Source organism: Copadichromis virginalis, linkage group LG7 (assembly GCF_057382275.1).
Source record: "Copadichromis virginalis isolate Kocher_CV1m ecotype Utaka linkage group LG7, C_Virginalis_male_GT1.1, whole genome shotgun sequence".
Taxonomy (NCBI): domain Eukaryota; kingdom Metazoa; phylum Chordata; class Actinopteri; order Cichliformes; family Cichlidae; genus Copadichromis; species Copadichromis virginalis.
Window position 1 is genome coordinate 25635416 of NC_140624.1, and position 12443 is coordinate 25647858.

At 39.1% G+C, this 12443-nt stretch overlaps 1 protein-coding gene and 1 non-coding gene across 2 annotated transcripts; one reads left to right on the plus strand and one right to left on the minus strand.

Moving 5' to 3' along the window:
* Positions 1-286: 286 nt before the first annotated feature.
* On the minus strand, positions 287-3042 carry LOC146705114 (zona pellucida sperm-binding protein 3-like). Its single transcript, XM_085465170.1, has 9 exons — positions 2883-3042; positions 2074-2381; positions 1678-1796; positions 1445-1548; positions 1179-1356; positions 950-1067; positions 773-855; positions 468-556; positions 287-351 (listed from the first exon to the last, which is right to left on the minus strand). Exons 1-9 carry the CDS (start codon positions 3040-3042, stop codon positions 287-289), a joined length of 1224 nt encoding a protein of 407 aa, XP_085321296.1.
* An 8854-nt stretch (positions 3043-11896) lies between these two features.
* Positions 11897-11968, plus strand: trnah-gug (transfer RNA histidin (anticodon GUG)). The gene has a single exon. It is a non-coding gene; the product is annotated as a tRNA-His (tRNA).
* Positions 11969-12443: the final 475 nt, after the last annotated feature.

A 12443-nucleotide genomic window follows, 5' to 3' on the forward strand; every position in this document is an offset into this window, starting at 1 on the left:
ACTAATTCTTTCACACTAAAACTGCCAGATTTCATATTCATAAACAGATTAATCCTGAAACAGCATTTCCTCTTAGAACAAAACTAAGAATTCACACCTAAATTAAACAAACAAAAAGCTAAACCTCAAAATCGGCTCCGTAGTAGAAATTACATTTCAAAAAGAAAAACAAGTTTCCTACAAGTTTTCCATTTTTTTGATTTAACTCCGATCTTCAAACAAACCAAGGACACAAACTTGGGCCTAATTAGTGTAAAAGACCTTTATTATTGAATAAAGTCATTTTTCATCTTAGAGGTTTCTCCTTTACTGTGATTGGTCCAACAGCCATTTCCTGTTCCCACTTTGTACCTTCAACAGATAAACAGTGTGACATCAACCTTAATATTTGTATAGATTTTCATATTTGAACTGAGAAAAATATTTATTCGTGTAAATTTTATGTGAGTGAGTGTGTTGCTGCTTACCCTTTACAGTCAGGCTGCTCTTTGTGCCTGCCCTGCAGTCTGTGTCACAGCAGGAGCAGGCATGATGGATACCACTGGCCTCCCTCCACCTGTCATTCAAAAAGGTTTCTCTTACTTACTCCTCGTACTTGTTAGTTAGCTGAGTGCACCAAATACAATGAGTATACTATTATTATTTATATCTTTCTAATCAAGAAATTGGTACTAGTCCTAAAATACTACAGAGTTAAAATTAAAATCCTTTTAAGCAACTGAAGATGAAATTTGAGGATGGGAGTTTTGTAGTAACACTGCTAGTGTCTTACCCACTGGAGAATGAACAGGCTTTGTTGGTGGCATTGACATTTGCAGCAGCTTCCGTGGCCCTCAGGCTGCAGGTAATGTATATCTAACGAGACACATACAAAGAAGCAAAATCTACATTTCTGAGCAATGATGTGAAACCAGCATCTGCCTGGCAGGAAAGCTGTTGCATATCTTACCACACCACTGTTTCCGTGCTGGAACCTGAAGGCCTCCAACTCAAATTGTAGTTTGTCTTTGTGAGACTGAGGCAGGAAGTGAGAGCTGGATCCTGTCAGCTGACTGTCAAACATACACCTGTACACAACACAGAACTCTCATATTAAACTCACATTTAGAAGAGCAAGGCTAAAACATACAAGTAACAACATAAACATATTTTTGGGTTACAGAGTACAGTAAACTGACCCATTATTTCCCAAGAATGCGTATCGAGGGACAGTGTCCACGTTTGGGACCACAGTTGCCACACAGCTGTCTACAGTTACTCTGAGAGGGATGTGGTGAAACTGTTCAACTGAAGCTTCAAACTTCATCATGTCTCCCAGAAAAAACTGAGTACTTGAACGAGGGAACTGCCAGTTATCTGAAAGATACAGCACAAAAAGAAGAGAACGTACGCAATCAGAGGACCTGAAAAGTTACTGTAATATGTGAACAACAAAGAGACCCACCAGTCATTAATCTGAGGGAGAAGTAGAGACTTTCCTCTGATGCTTTGGTCTCACTGAAAGGAGCCCAATTTGGCTTCAGCACATCACTGCTCACATCATTCTTCCTAAAACACAAAACAAAACCCAACTGCAAACACCTGAAAAAGAAAAACTTTGACAGAGTCTGACTTCAGGGTCCAGCTTTATCAAAAAGACATCCTTTTGGTTGAGTTAGAAAAATAAAAAAGCCTGACCTCCGGTAGTGACACTCGATGCTGACGGAGACATCTATAGTTCGGACGATGGGACTGCCCCCCAGAGGGCTGGGCGTGTAGAGCAGTGTGAACACATAAATGAATGACTCCTCAGACATCTGAAGTATAGTTGTAAGAACATTTCAAGTTCCATTAATGTGAACTTTCACACAAACACTAGTATGAACACATATTCCTACTGATTGGTCTGCAGTTCGTCTTGACTAGTTCCTAAGTCAAACACAATTAAAACCCAAACACCACTATTGATTTATGCCAACATAATTATTTTATCGACTGAATACCAGAGATGGTGAAGAATCTAACAAAGAAACAGGAAAAGGAAATGTCAGACCTTGGTGAAAGTGCATATTAATTTGAACATTTAAGCCTCACCAGTAACTGACTGCCACAGCCATGAAGCTCTGACTCAAAGATTAGAATCTGAGCCTTAGGATCTTCCTCTGTAGCAGCACATCCTCCCAGTGTGACATCTGTAGTCTGAACCAGAACACCAGACCCCAACAGGTCTCTCTTGGCTTCCACTCTGATCGAGTTTTCCCCACAGATGACTTTGATGCTTTCAGGTGCCATTGGAGTTCTCAACTCAAAGTTTGGAGGGAAACGAGGTTCATCTTTAGTTGGTTCCGCTGGAAATCTCCAAGACAATGGTTCAAGGAAAGGTGGTTCCTTCTGTTGGACAGCTTACAAAGAAATATGGCTTCTCTCAGTTTGTTTTGTTCTTTTAGTGCTGAACAGTTGTGCAGTTCAACAACAGCCAGCCCAGTCTCAAAAAGGTTTTTTGTCTGCAAAACCCAAAGATATCTTTAATAAACAAAACTTGCAAATATTTTAGTAGAGACTGTCCAAGGATTGTTTCCTTACCAGTGTAGCACCAATGAAAGTCATTTGGTATTAAGCCACAGTGAGCAGTAGTGAGAAAATTACAGCTTCTCACTACTAAACTGAGAAATTGTGTACGACACCATACACCATAACACCTATACTGTACTATGCATACAACACAATGAAATTCATAAGATTCATCAGAATTAGAAATGATGCAGTAAGCATAAATGTTATTGCTCTGATGATTGATTTGACATCATTTTAGATAAAATTAAGATTATATTTATTTGTAATATACAAAAATACATATTTAACTTCTAGAGAAATGAAAAATCATCACTTCGTGTGTTGTGTACCTGCTGGTCTCTGGACTTGCTGGTTTGCTCTGTGGTTTCCAAACCTGTTGGCTGCAGGATGGAGGATCTGGTTGGACTCCCGAGCTGCTGCTAAAGCACCACAAACGAGACAAAAAAAGATTCGGATCATTTTGTCAGGCATGTGTTTGCTGTGTTTCATCTGTTTGAAACAGGTTCACCTGTGCAAAAGGTGGCTTTGTAGAGCTGACTCTTGGCCCTGCCCACTATGTGATTGACCTGATGATTCTGCAGCTGAGTCATGTTTACCTGTTTGGAGACCAGATAAATAAGATCCCCAACTACACTGACTGAAATGCAGCCCCATAGAGTCCACACTGTTGATCCTCCTGACCTTCTTTATTTGTTTTGTCATCAATTTTCTTTTTAAACACATCAGCTTTTCATCGGCACTGCTCACAACTGTAACGAAATGCTCCCAGGCAGGAAGGAGGCAGATCAAAGCCATGGCACCGGCACCACCTCCAGACTTGGATTAGCTTGGCTCAGTGCAGATCAACACCCCCAAACCCAGAAAGTATTATTTCTGAGACCTGTACTTATTGCCAGTCCAAATCCAAGTCCAAATCTGATGTTGTTCCCCTTTTCCTTTGGGTTCTGTGTGTATGTTTACTCAGTCATGTATTATTGCTGCTGGTTGGTATTTGAGTGAAATTAAGGTTGTCTTTTACAACGTTTTGTTCACCTGTGGTTGAACCAGCTTTACAACAATGAAGTCAGTATCATATACCGCAAATTCTGTTTACCTCTCTCAAAGGTAACCCTGGTTGCGCGGGTTTCTCCGCCTTCCTGTCAAAGTTTCACCTACCATTTCTGGTCATCAAGATGGTTTCTTAAGACTGAAGCAGCCATTGCACTTTTGGAAATAACCTCTGTTTCTGTGCAGACCTCTAAGCATTTTGGATACCCTCAAGTATGTGTGATAGCGAGTGTCTGCCCACTCTGGGAACCAGCAGCATTACAGACAGTGTTTTTTTTTTTCTTGCCTTTTTGCCACATCCTGTCAATAAACCTGTGCTAACCCCTTTCAGAGTCCATCATTCTGAATGTTCATGCATATCTATCTACCAACACAAAAATAACACATTTAAAATATTTAGCAGTAATTTAAAATCATTTAATGCAATATTTTATAAACAATAAGGCTTTTTGGAAGCCCACAGATATACAGAACATTATAAAAATCCTATTTGAATCTATATGAATCAATGCTTATGAATGAATACTGCTTACAAAAATGTGTATGTCACAGATATTGACATACACATAATTAAATATTATGTGTATTTAATTATACTGATCATCCATGCTAATGTTTAGGCTGGCTCATCTTAAAATAAAGTCTAACAAGACAGACAGTTTGGTCTTAATTTGAATAATTTGCTATAGGACTCCATTCTACTACATCTACAGGACATGCTGGCCACCTGGTCTTGTTGACAGGGCATCAAAAAAGAAAAAAGAGGAACAGAACAGTCTGATTAAACACTAAGTTGTCCAACTATTTGAATTATTAAAGAGTTTCCAGTTTAGGGAGCAAAAAAAAATCTTTACAGGTAAAGAAACATTTTTGCATTGTCTTCATAGTGTATTATACAATTACTCAGCTTTTTTATATGCTAAATAAAACTGCTGCATCACAGAGGTTCAGTTGTTACTTTGAGAAAAGAGAGAAATCACAGAGAGAAAGCACACTCTCTTGCTCTACTTTTAGTAAAGGGCAAAAAAGACATGTTTCAGCAATAAGCTGTCATCAGTTGCTTCTCGTTACAGTTGTTATTTCATCATTGAGAAATAGAATAGAATAGAATAGAATTCAACTTTATTGTTATTGCACATGTCACAGGTACAAGGCAACGAAATGCAGTTTGCATCCATCCAGAAGTGCTTTAGCCATGATATAGATATATTACAAATGAGTTCAGACCCAGCTCTGTGCGCACGTAGTATAAATATATTTAACGTAAGAAACAACATCTGTTCTATTTTTGCCATATCAAAATGAATAATACACATTTATATATATATATATATGTAATTTATTTAATATATTAAAAATTAGACAGAAAATGTTCGATATGACTCTGTTTGTGTGTCAAAGACGAATTAATTGCTAGAGTCCATCCTCGTAAAACTGTTTATGAGTCGCTGCTGTACCTCTGTGTTCTGCATAGAAATAATTAGTCCAGCCAAGGTCACAGTAACACCCAGGCCAAAACAAATGCTGAAACACATTCATGCACAAGGACAAAAACACAATGAGCTCTGTTCTTTTTGTAACTGAGAACCTTGAGAGACAGAGGGGAGACTACAGTGAGAGGACCAGAAACCAGAACCAGATCTCAGCTATCGAGTATAAACCTGTGGCAGCTCGTCAGGGGTATCACAGCTGATCACACTCACATTCAGAATTATCCAAAGTCAAACCCAGGACCTCCAGGCTATGACGTGAAAGTGCTGCACATAGTGATGTAATGGAAATATCTCAGGAATGGAAAAAAGGAAATATTTGGAACTCTCTTCATACACGGTGGAGCAATGTCAATGCGGTGCCTATGTGCTAATAATGCATGTGTGTGTAAAAGAAGAGAAACTGACAGGCTTTGTGGTGCCGGCCTCGAATGACCATTCAAGGAGTGGCATTGTTGTTTTATTTTTTAGCTCTGGAGAACACCCTCACCACCCACCACCACCCCTCTCTCCCTCTCCCTCTCATGTATAAACAGTAGCAGTCTCCTGGGGCTGTTAGCAGCTCACCTTCACTGATATTAATGAGCTCTTTCTGCTCATTTCCCTTATTTATTAACTGCTGATAGCCAGAGGAAAGGTAGGTGTGTGTGTCTCTGTCTCTGTGTGTGTGTGTTTGTGTGTGTAGTGTTGTTTGAGTTTAATGTTAAATGTTATTTTTTTGCACATGTGGCTGTTTTTTTAATGTTTTTCAAAAAGGAGCAGTTTGTTAATGATGATGTCAGTGAGTGTTAGGAATGACCTTAATGGAGGAGAATGTTTTTTTTTCTTTTTTTTTTCTTTTAGAAAATAAAAAAGCTTTAATGGGGCACAGTCACTCACAGCCAAAGGGACAAACAGGGACCACATCCTCATTTTAGTTTTGACACCACTTCTAGTAGATAATGGCTTGAGCATGAATCAAGGCTGCAGTTTGGGAACGGCTTCAGGCAGATCCCCAAAGAAGTCATGCACTGGAACCAGTGATGACTGTATGTTACAAAGGTCAAAGATTGTTGCAAATATGTAACTGGTAGGCAAGCTTGGGACTGGGAGTTAAGGGAAGGTGCCAGCAAAAAGGAATGCCAGGAGAAGAAATCAGAAGAAATTCTGGATAATGAGAGAGCTTGATAGAAGAGTGAGGGGAACCTGAATCAGGTAGCGACGTGGCTGGACACTGAACAGAGGCTCTGATAGTGAAGCTTGCTGGGATCTTTGAGGCCGGAATGGCCCAGCAGCTCATAAAGGCTTAAGGGTGAGTTGTTGTTTGGCTGGTTAGTTTACATTATTTGAGTAAAGTAGCGATGAATACTGTACAGATTTTGTAAATGAACAAAGGTGACGGTAAGCAGTTTTGGACACACAATGTGATTTTGGCCATGAAAGCCTGACGGTTCCGTCCATCCCGCAAACTCTCAGCTTTAGTTCTTTCCATATATTTTCAATTGGATTCAGGTCAGGTGATTGGCTGAGCCATCTTTTTTTTTTTCTTTTTCGAAAGCCAATTGAGAGTTTCCTTGTGTGTTTGCGATCATTGTCTTGGTGAAAACATCCACCTCCGTTTCATCTTCATCATCCTGGAAGATGGCAGGATGTCTCGGTACATGTTCACATTTATCCTTCCCTCAGTCATATGAAGCGTGTCAGCGCCATTGGTTGAAAAACAGCCCCACACCATGATGTTCCCACCTCCAAACTTCACTGTTGGTGTGGTGTTGTTGGGGTAATATGCATATGTTTAGCACCAATAAGGCTGTGACCATCTTGAAAGGGCCTACTGGTTTTTACCAATCATGAGCTGGTTCTTGTGTGACACGTTGGGAATTACACACCTTTTTACAGGCCTTCAGTTGGACTGAACCGGCTGATATTAATTTGCACTAAGTGGCAGGCTTGCTCTCTAATTACTGATAGATTTCAGCTGTTGTCATGACTTTTTGCACCTCTCTATCCCTGTGTCATTTCTCATTATTACACAATTTGTTGGTTTGATTTTGCTGGTTTGATTGCAAAGAAATGATTTGATTTCTTTGCATTTGTGGATTGGATGGGCTGTTAGCAATATCTGGGGTTAGTTAGATTTGGAGACGGAGTTATTTAAATAATGCTGTAGATAGATTTCATGCCAGTAGCACCTTTAGAAATATATTTACCTAGAAAGTTGATGACGTGTTCAACACTGTTTTTACACGGTGTGTGTGTGTGTGTGTGTGTGTGTGTGTGTGTGTGTGTGTGTGTGTGTGTGTGTGTGTGCGTACACACTTTCTGCTGTGTGTTTGTGCTTTGTCAGTGTATGTCCACCACGTTTTAGGGAGGTGGCGGACACACTTGCTTGGACAGATTGGGTTTGAGGTCATCAGAAGACAAGCGAGTGCTGTTGTAGAATCTGCTGAGCAGCACATTTCTTGTTTGACCTTTGACCTTGGGTGTCCGTTCCAGTCACCTTGCTGCACTCTGTCTTCTGTCTCTGTTGTGTGACTCCTGCAGTTACAAAGAATCAGAAATAAACCAGTCGCCACTTGTTTTATGGGGAGAAAAACAAAATTAAAACAGACCAACAGATGTTTCCACTATTAATCTGTATCATCCAAAATAAACTGCAGCACATTTTTGTATATGAAATCTAGAAAGGTCACAATATACGGAGAAGCTGATGAAAAGTAAACACTTGATTCTTTCTGAAATTTTAACTATCAATAAAATGATCTGCTTATTTCATGGAAATACTTGGCACAAAGAATTTGTCACATCCTCAGTTCAGTACAATTAGAATTATATTGACTGAGGTTGATTTGGTGCCAACAACTAAATCTTTGCTCAGGAACTCATCTTTCCTACACCTTTTACTATAACCTGGTTTCAGTTTGCCTCTGAAGTGTGTGTTTTATTTCCCGTCCTACCCTCATCCCACATGGCTTAGACAATGTCCCACACTTTGATTGGTTCTTGTTTGCAAAACTAAGGACAGTCTCACAAGAAACTTGGCTAAAAATGTGCTGGTCTGTGCATCCATATTGAAACCTAAAGATGATGCAGAGAGCATCTGAGATAACAGCTGGGTTTATTTATGGAATTAAAATTTTGCAATGTATCAAAGTGTGCTTTGAGGTAATTTGGGAAAATCTGACCGCAAGTTGTTGAACCAAAAGTGGACTTTTTAAAAAAATGACAAGATAATCACACTACCAACCAAGAACTGCTTAAGACAAATGAGTTTAATGAAAGTCTAGAATTTAATGCCAATGAAATGTTGTGCAGGAATTAGATCAAAGAAAACTTTTGAACATCATACAACTAAAGGAATTTTACATTGAAGACTGGCAAAACATTTAAGCAAATTGAGGTCAGATACTATTGAGCAGTAACAAACTGTACAGAACTTCTGAGTTCAGGGTTATACTGTAATAAAACAGTACATCTATTGACATGTTTAACAAATGATTGAAGAAGTGGTTTCAAGTGTATCACCTTTAACTGTAGGCACTGTGGGAAGATGATAAAACTAAAGCAATCAATATTTTTCTTACTTACTGAGATAACTGAATTTTAAAATGAAACTTAATTTGTTGTGTAAGAAAGAGGGCTTCCTTACTAGTATGATGGTAACTTGTACAGCACCTCAGGAACACCTTTAACCAGCTGCACACAAGAAGTTTACTATTTGAGTATTTTAATAATTAGCAGGTAGCTTTTTGTTCCAGGTCCTGCACATGGAATTGCTTTTGTTTTTGCTTTTGTGTTTCACTGTTCTTTGAAAACTTCAAGTAAACTTTGAACGTGATAGAGTTTGAGTGAGATCAGTGGGTAGATAAAAATGTATTCTAAAATCGGATCCTATGCTGGTCTGTAGGTGAATCTGTTAACTGCAATGAGATCATTTTACCAGCAGTGATGCATGCACCTACTGTTTGTCTATCCCGACAACACACACAGTGAGCTTCAGATCAGTGTGATGTTCAAAAGAAAGCCTTGTTACATGTTGCCTGGTGAGTCGTTCACTGAGCATCTACGGTATATAACTCCCTTCAAAGTGAAACCAGAAACCCCACGAGTTCCTTTGCCAAAACTTTTGCTGTCAGAGAGAAAGACGTACATGTAACTAAAAGCTTTCTAACATCATAATCTCGCTGTCAGATCCTTTCTCCACCAGCACTGCAGAGGGTGGAGCAGAGCGCATACAGGTCTAACATCAGTGGCACAAACTGGAGAGCAGCTCAGGGCAAGCAGATGGACATAGGAAGTCCAGGAGGTGCCCAAGAAGAATAAGAGTGTGATGTTTATCTTCTCATAGCCCTCAGCTCAGCATTATTATTTTCTAGAACAGATGATAACGTCGAGGGGAGAAAGTAAAGCAATTCAATGTTTAAAGGACAGAAAATGTTTAACCATAAAATAAATAATTGAATAAAATATAATTTTAGAGGTGATTTATGTTATAATATTAAATGTGTTAATTAACAAGACGATATTAATCCTGTTTATTATTGCAGAAACAACAGTATGAAAAAATGTAATAAAGGTATCTGTACTTATCTGTGCTTGAGTATTTATTTTTCTGACAACTTTTCCCTTTTTCCTCCCTACATTTTAACACAAATATCTATACTTTCTACTCCTTTTATACATTTTCAAAAGAGTCTTGTTGCTTTATGTTCAGCTGTATCATTTATAGCATTTATCCTCAGGGGTTAAAGTGGGTGAGTGCAGGTGTCCTTATGTTGTAGTCAGCATCTAGCTAGTGCTACAGAAGAAGAAGGTTTCAACATTTCTAGCTCAAAAACCATCAGCAAACACATAGACTGTCTGTGAGCAGTGTTATTGGCTAAAATAAGAGAGGTTAGGTTTAATGGTAAGGACTGCTTAGTGACACTAAGCTAAACTGCAGACTTAAAGATATATAATAATAAATAATGTCCTTTTTAATCACATAATGGACTTGTATATTATATATTGTGAATCTATACTAACTATATACTAACTTTGTGTTATTCAAATGTTCCATGAAAATACTGGGTAGTTTTGTGCAGGATAAAGAAGTTAGCTTGCATTAATGTGGTGAATTCACAGTAAAGCACTGTGCTGGACTGGAACACAGTGGCTGTGGTGGCCATTGTTGGGTTACATTGTGCAGTAGTGTAGCGGAGATTAATTTACATTTAAGATGATGGCGCTTAGATTCATTCACTGAACTCAGTTCACAATCCACAAAGTGCAACAGGTCAGCTGATCACAGCCTGTACACTAAGAAAACTTGGTGTGGAGGCTGTAGCTCATTAGAAATGATTGTGAACCGTTAGTATTTTCCCCATGCTGAGCCACAGCAGATCATACTGCTGTATCTCACTTTCACCCCTGACAGACAATATTTTTCTTTATTCTCTTACTGCTTGTGTCTGAAAAAACGGATTCTGGCTGAGTACATTCATTAGAATTAGATTTTAGTTTGGAATACCATTTATATTCTTGTGTACTAGGTTCAAGGTTCAAGGTTCTTTATTATTTGTCACATGCATAGTTATACAAGTATAACACACAGTGAAATGTAGCCTGACACGCTCCTCGACATGTGCAAAAATTGGGGGGGGGGTGTAGAGGAAGAACATTATATATATATATATATATAGTATATACACTGGGTGAATGTGCAGTAGTAGCAGCAAGCAGGTGAATTCTGTACATTAATATGAATAGACATCTGACTATTTTACAGGATAGACAATATAAACATATTTAAAATTAAAGGAATTGAAATGTACATTGTGCCTTGGTTTAGTGTCTGGAAGAGTCCTGTCTCAGTCAATTATAGATGATGTGAGAGGGCGGGTGTGTGTGTTTAGGGCACGGATGGCTTGGGGATAGAAGCTCCTCTTGAGTCTCTCTGTCCTTGCCCGGAAGATGCGGAACCTTCTACCAGATTGCAGAAGTTGGAACAGTTTGTTGCCTGGATGGGACGGGTCCTTCAGTATCTGCGCTGCTCTAGTCCGGCATCTCCTGGTGTAGGTGTCCTGAAGCGGGGGGAGAGCAATCCTGCAGCAGCGTTCTGCTGTACGGATCACTCTCTGGAGAGCTTTTTGGTCCTTCACACAGCTGTTCCCAAACCACGATGTCATGTTCTGTGTGAGGATGCTCTCCACAGCGCCTGTGTAGAAAATCCTGAGGATCTTTTAGGATGTTAGGATACTAATGTTAGGATACTAACATTATTTTTGTATTATATTAATATGGCAGAAATTCCAGTCACCTGTGCATAAAATAGATGGTAGAATTGTCCTTGAAGAAGCTACTTTTTAGTTTGAGTACATTGCAGCATGTACTTTTTCACTTTTACTTGAATAAAGAAGTTGAATCAGTACTCCAACTTTCAATTGAGTGTTTTTTAATACAAGTGTCTGTACTTCTACTTAAATACAGAATGTATGGAGTGGAGCGGACAGCAGACACGCTCGCTCTGCTTTATCATAAAACCAGCTTGAGACAAGGAAGAGCCTGCAGACAGAACGCAGCTCTTCCCCTGTCTCTGCCTTTTCTGTATAAAACAGGTTAGTAGCGTGCGCTAACTAATTGCAATGCACATAAAAGGCCTAAAACCTTTTCTTGTGTGTTAGTCTGATGGACTGAACAAGAACTTTCCTGCCAGTTGTAGTGAGAGTTGTTTTCCACTTGCAGTACTGCGTATGTTTTATTTTGTGGCAAATGTAGCTCCTGGACACACCTTTAATCCTGAAGTCACTAAAAGTTTTATAAGTGCGTGACTGCGTCCCGGTTAGCTCGCCGTGATCGTATAGTGGTTAGTACTCTGCGTTGTGGCCGCAGCAACCCCGGTTCGAATCCGGGTCACGGCAGAGAGGTGCACCGTCATTGGGACATTTCATTTTACTGAATTTCTCGGAGAAACAAACCCAAGGGATTAATATAGTTCTATTTATCTATCTATCTGATTAACATGAGTTCTACGTAACCTAGATCTCACTCAGTATGCTTCTACATGTAAACAGAGTCTCGTATATTTGGAATTTTGGGAGATTGTGAAATATATTTCTTTATTATTTCCTGTTGTGATGTATTGTTGCACGTGTTACGATATAAAGAAAGGTTACAACGGTAATGCTTAGCAAGTTAATCGCAGTGTTAACGCTACTGCACAGACATATTTTTGAAGCTAGACAGCAGCAGAATTTAGTTACAGATTTGTTATAAATAAGAGGACCTATAAGGGATTTTTATTTTGTAGACTTATACATAAAAAACACAAGGCAACCAAGGGGATTTAAAATGTGAACCTTACTGAATGTGATCCTTTTGTTAGAAGAGGAATGT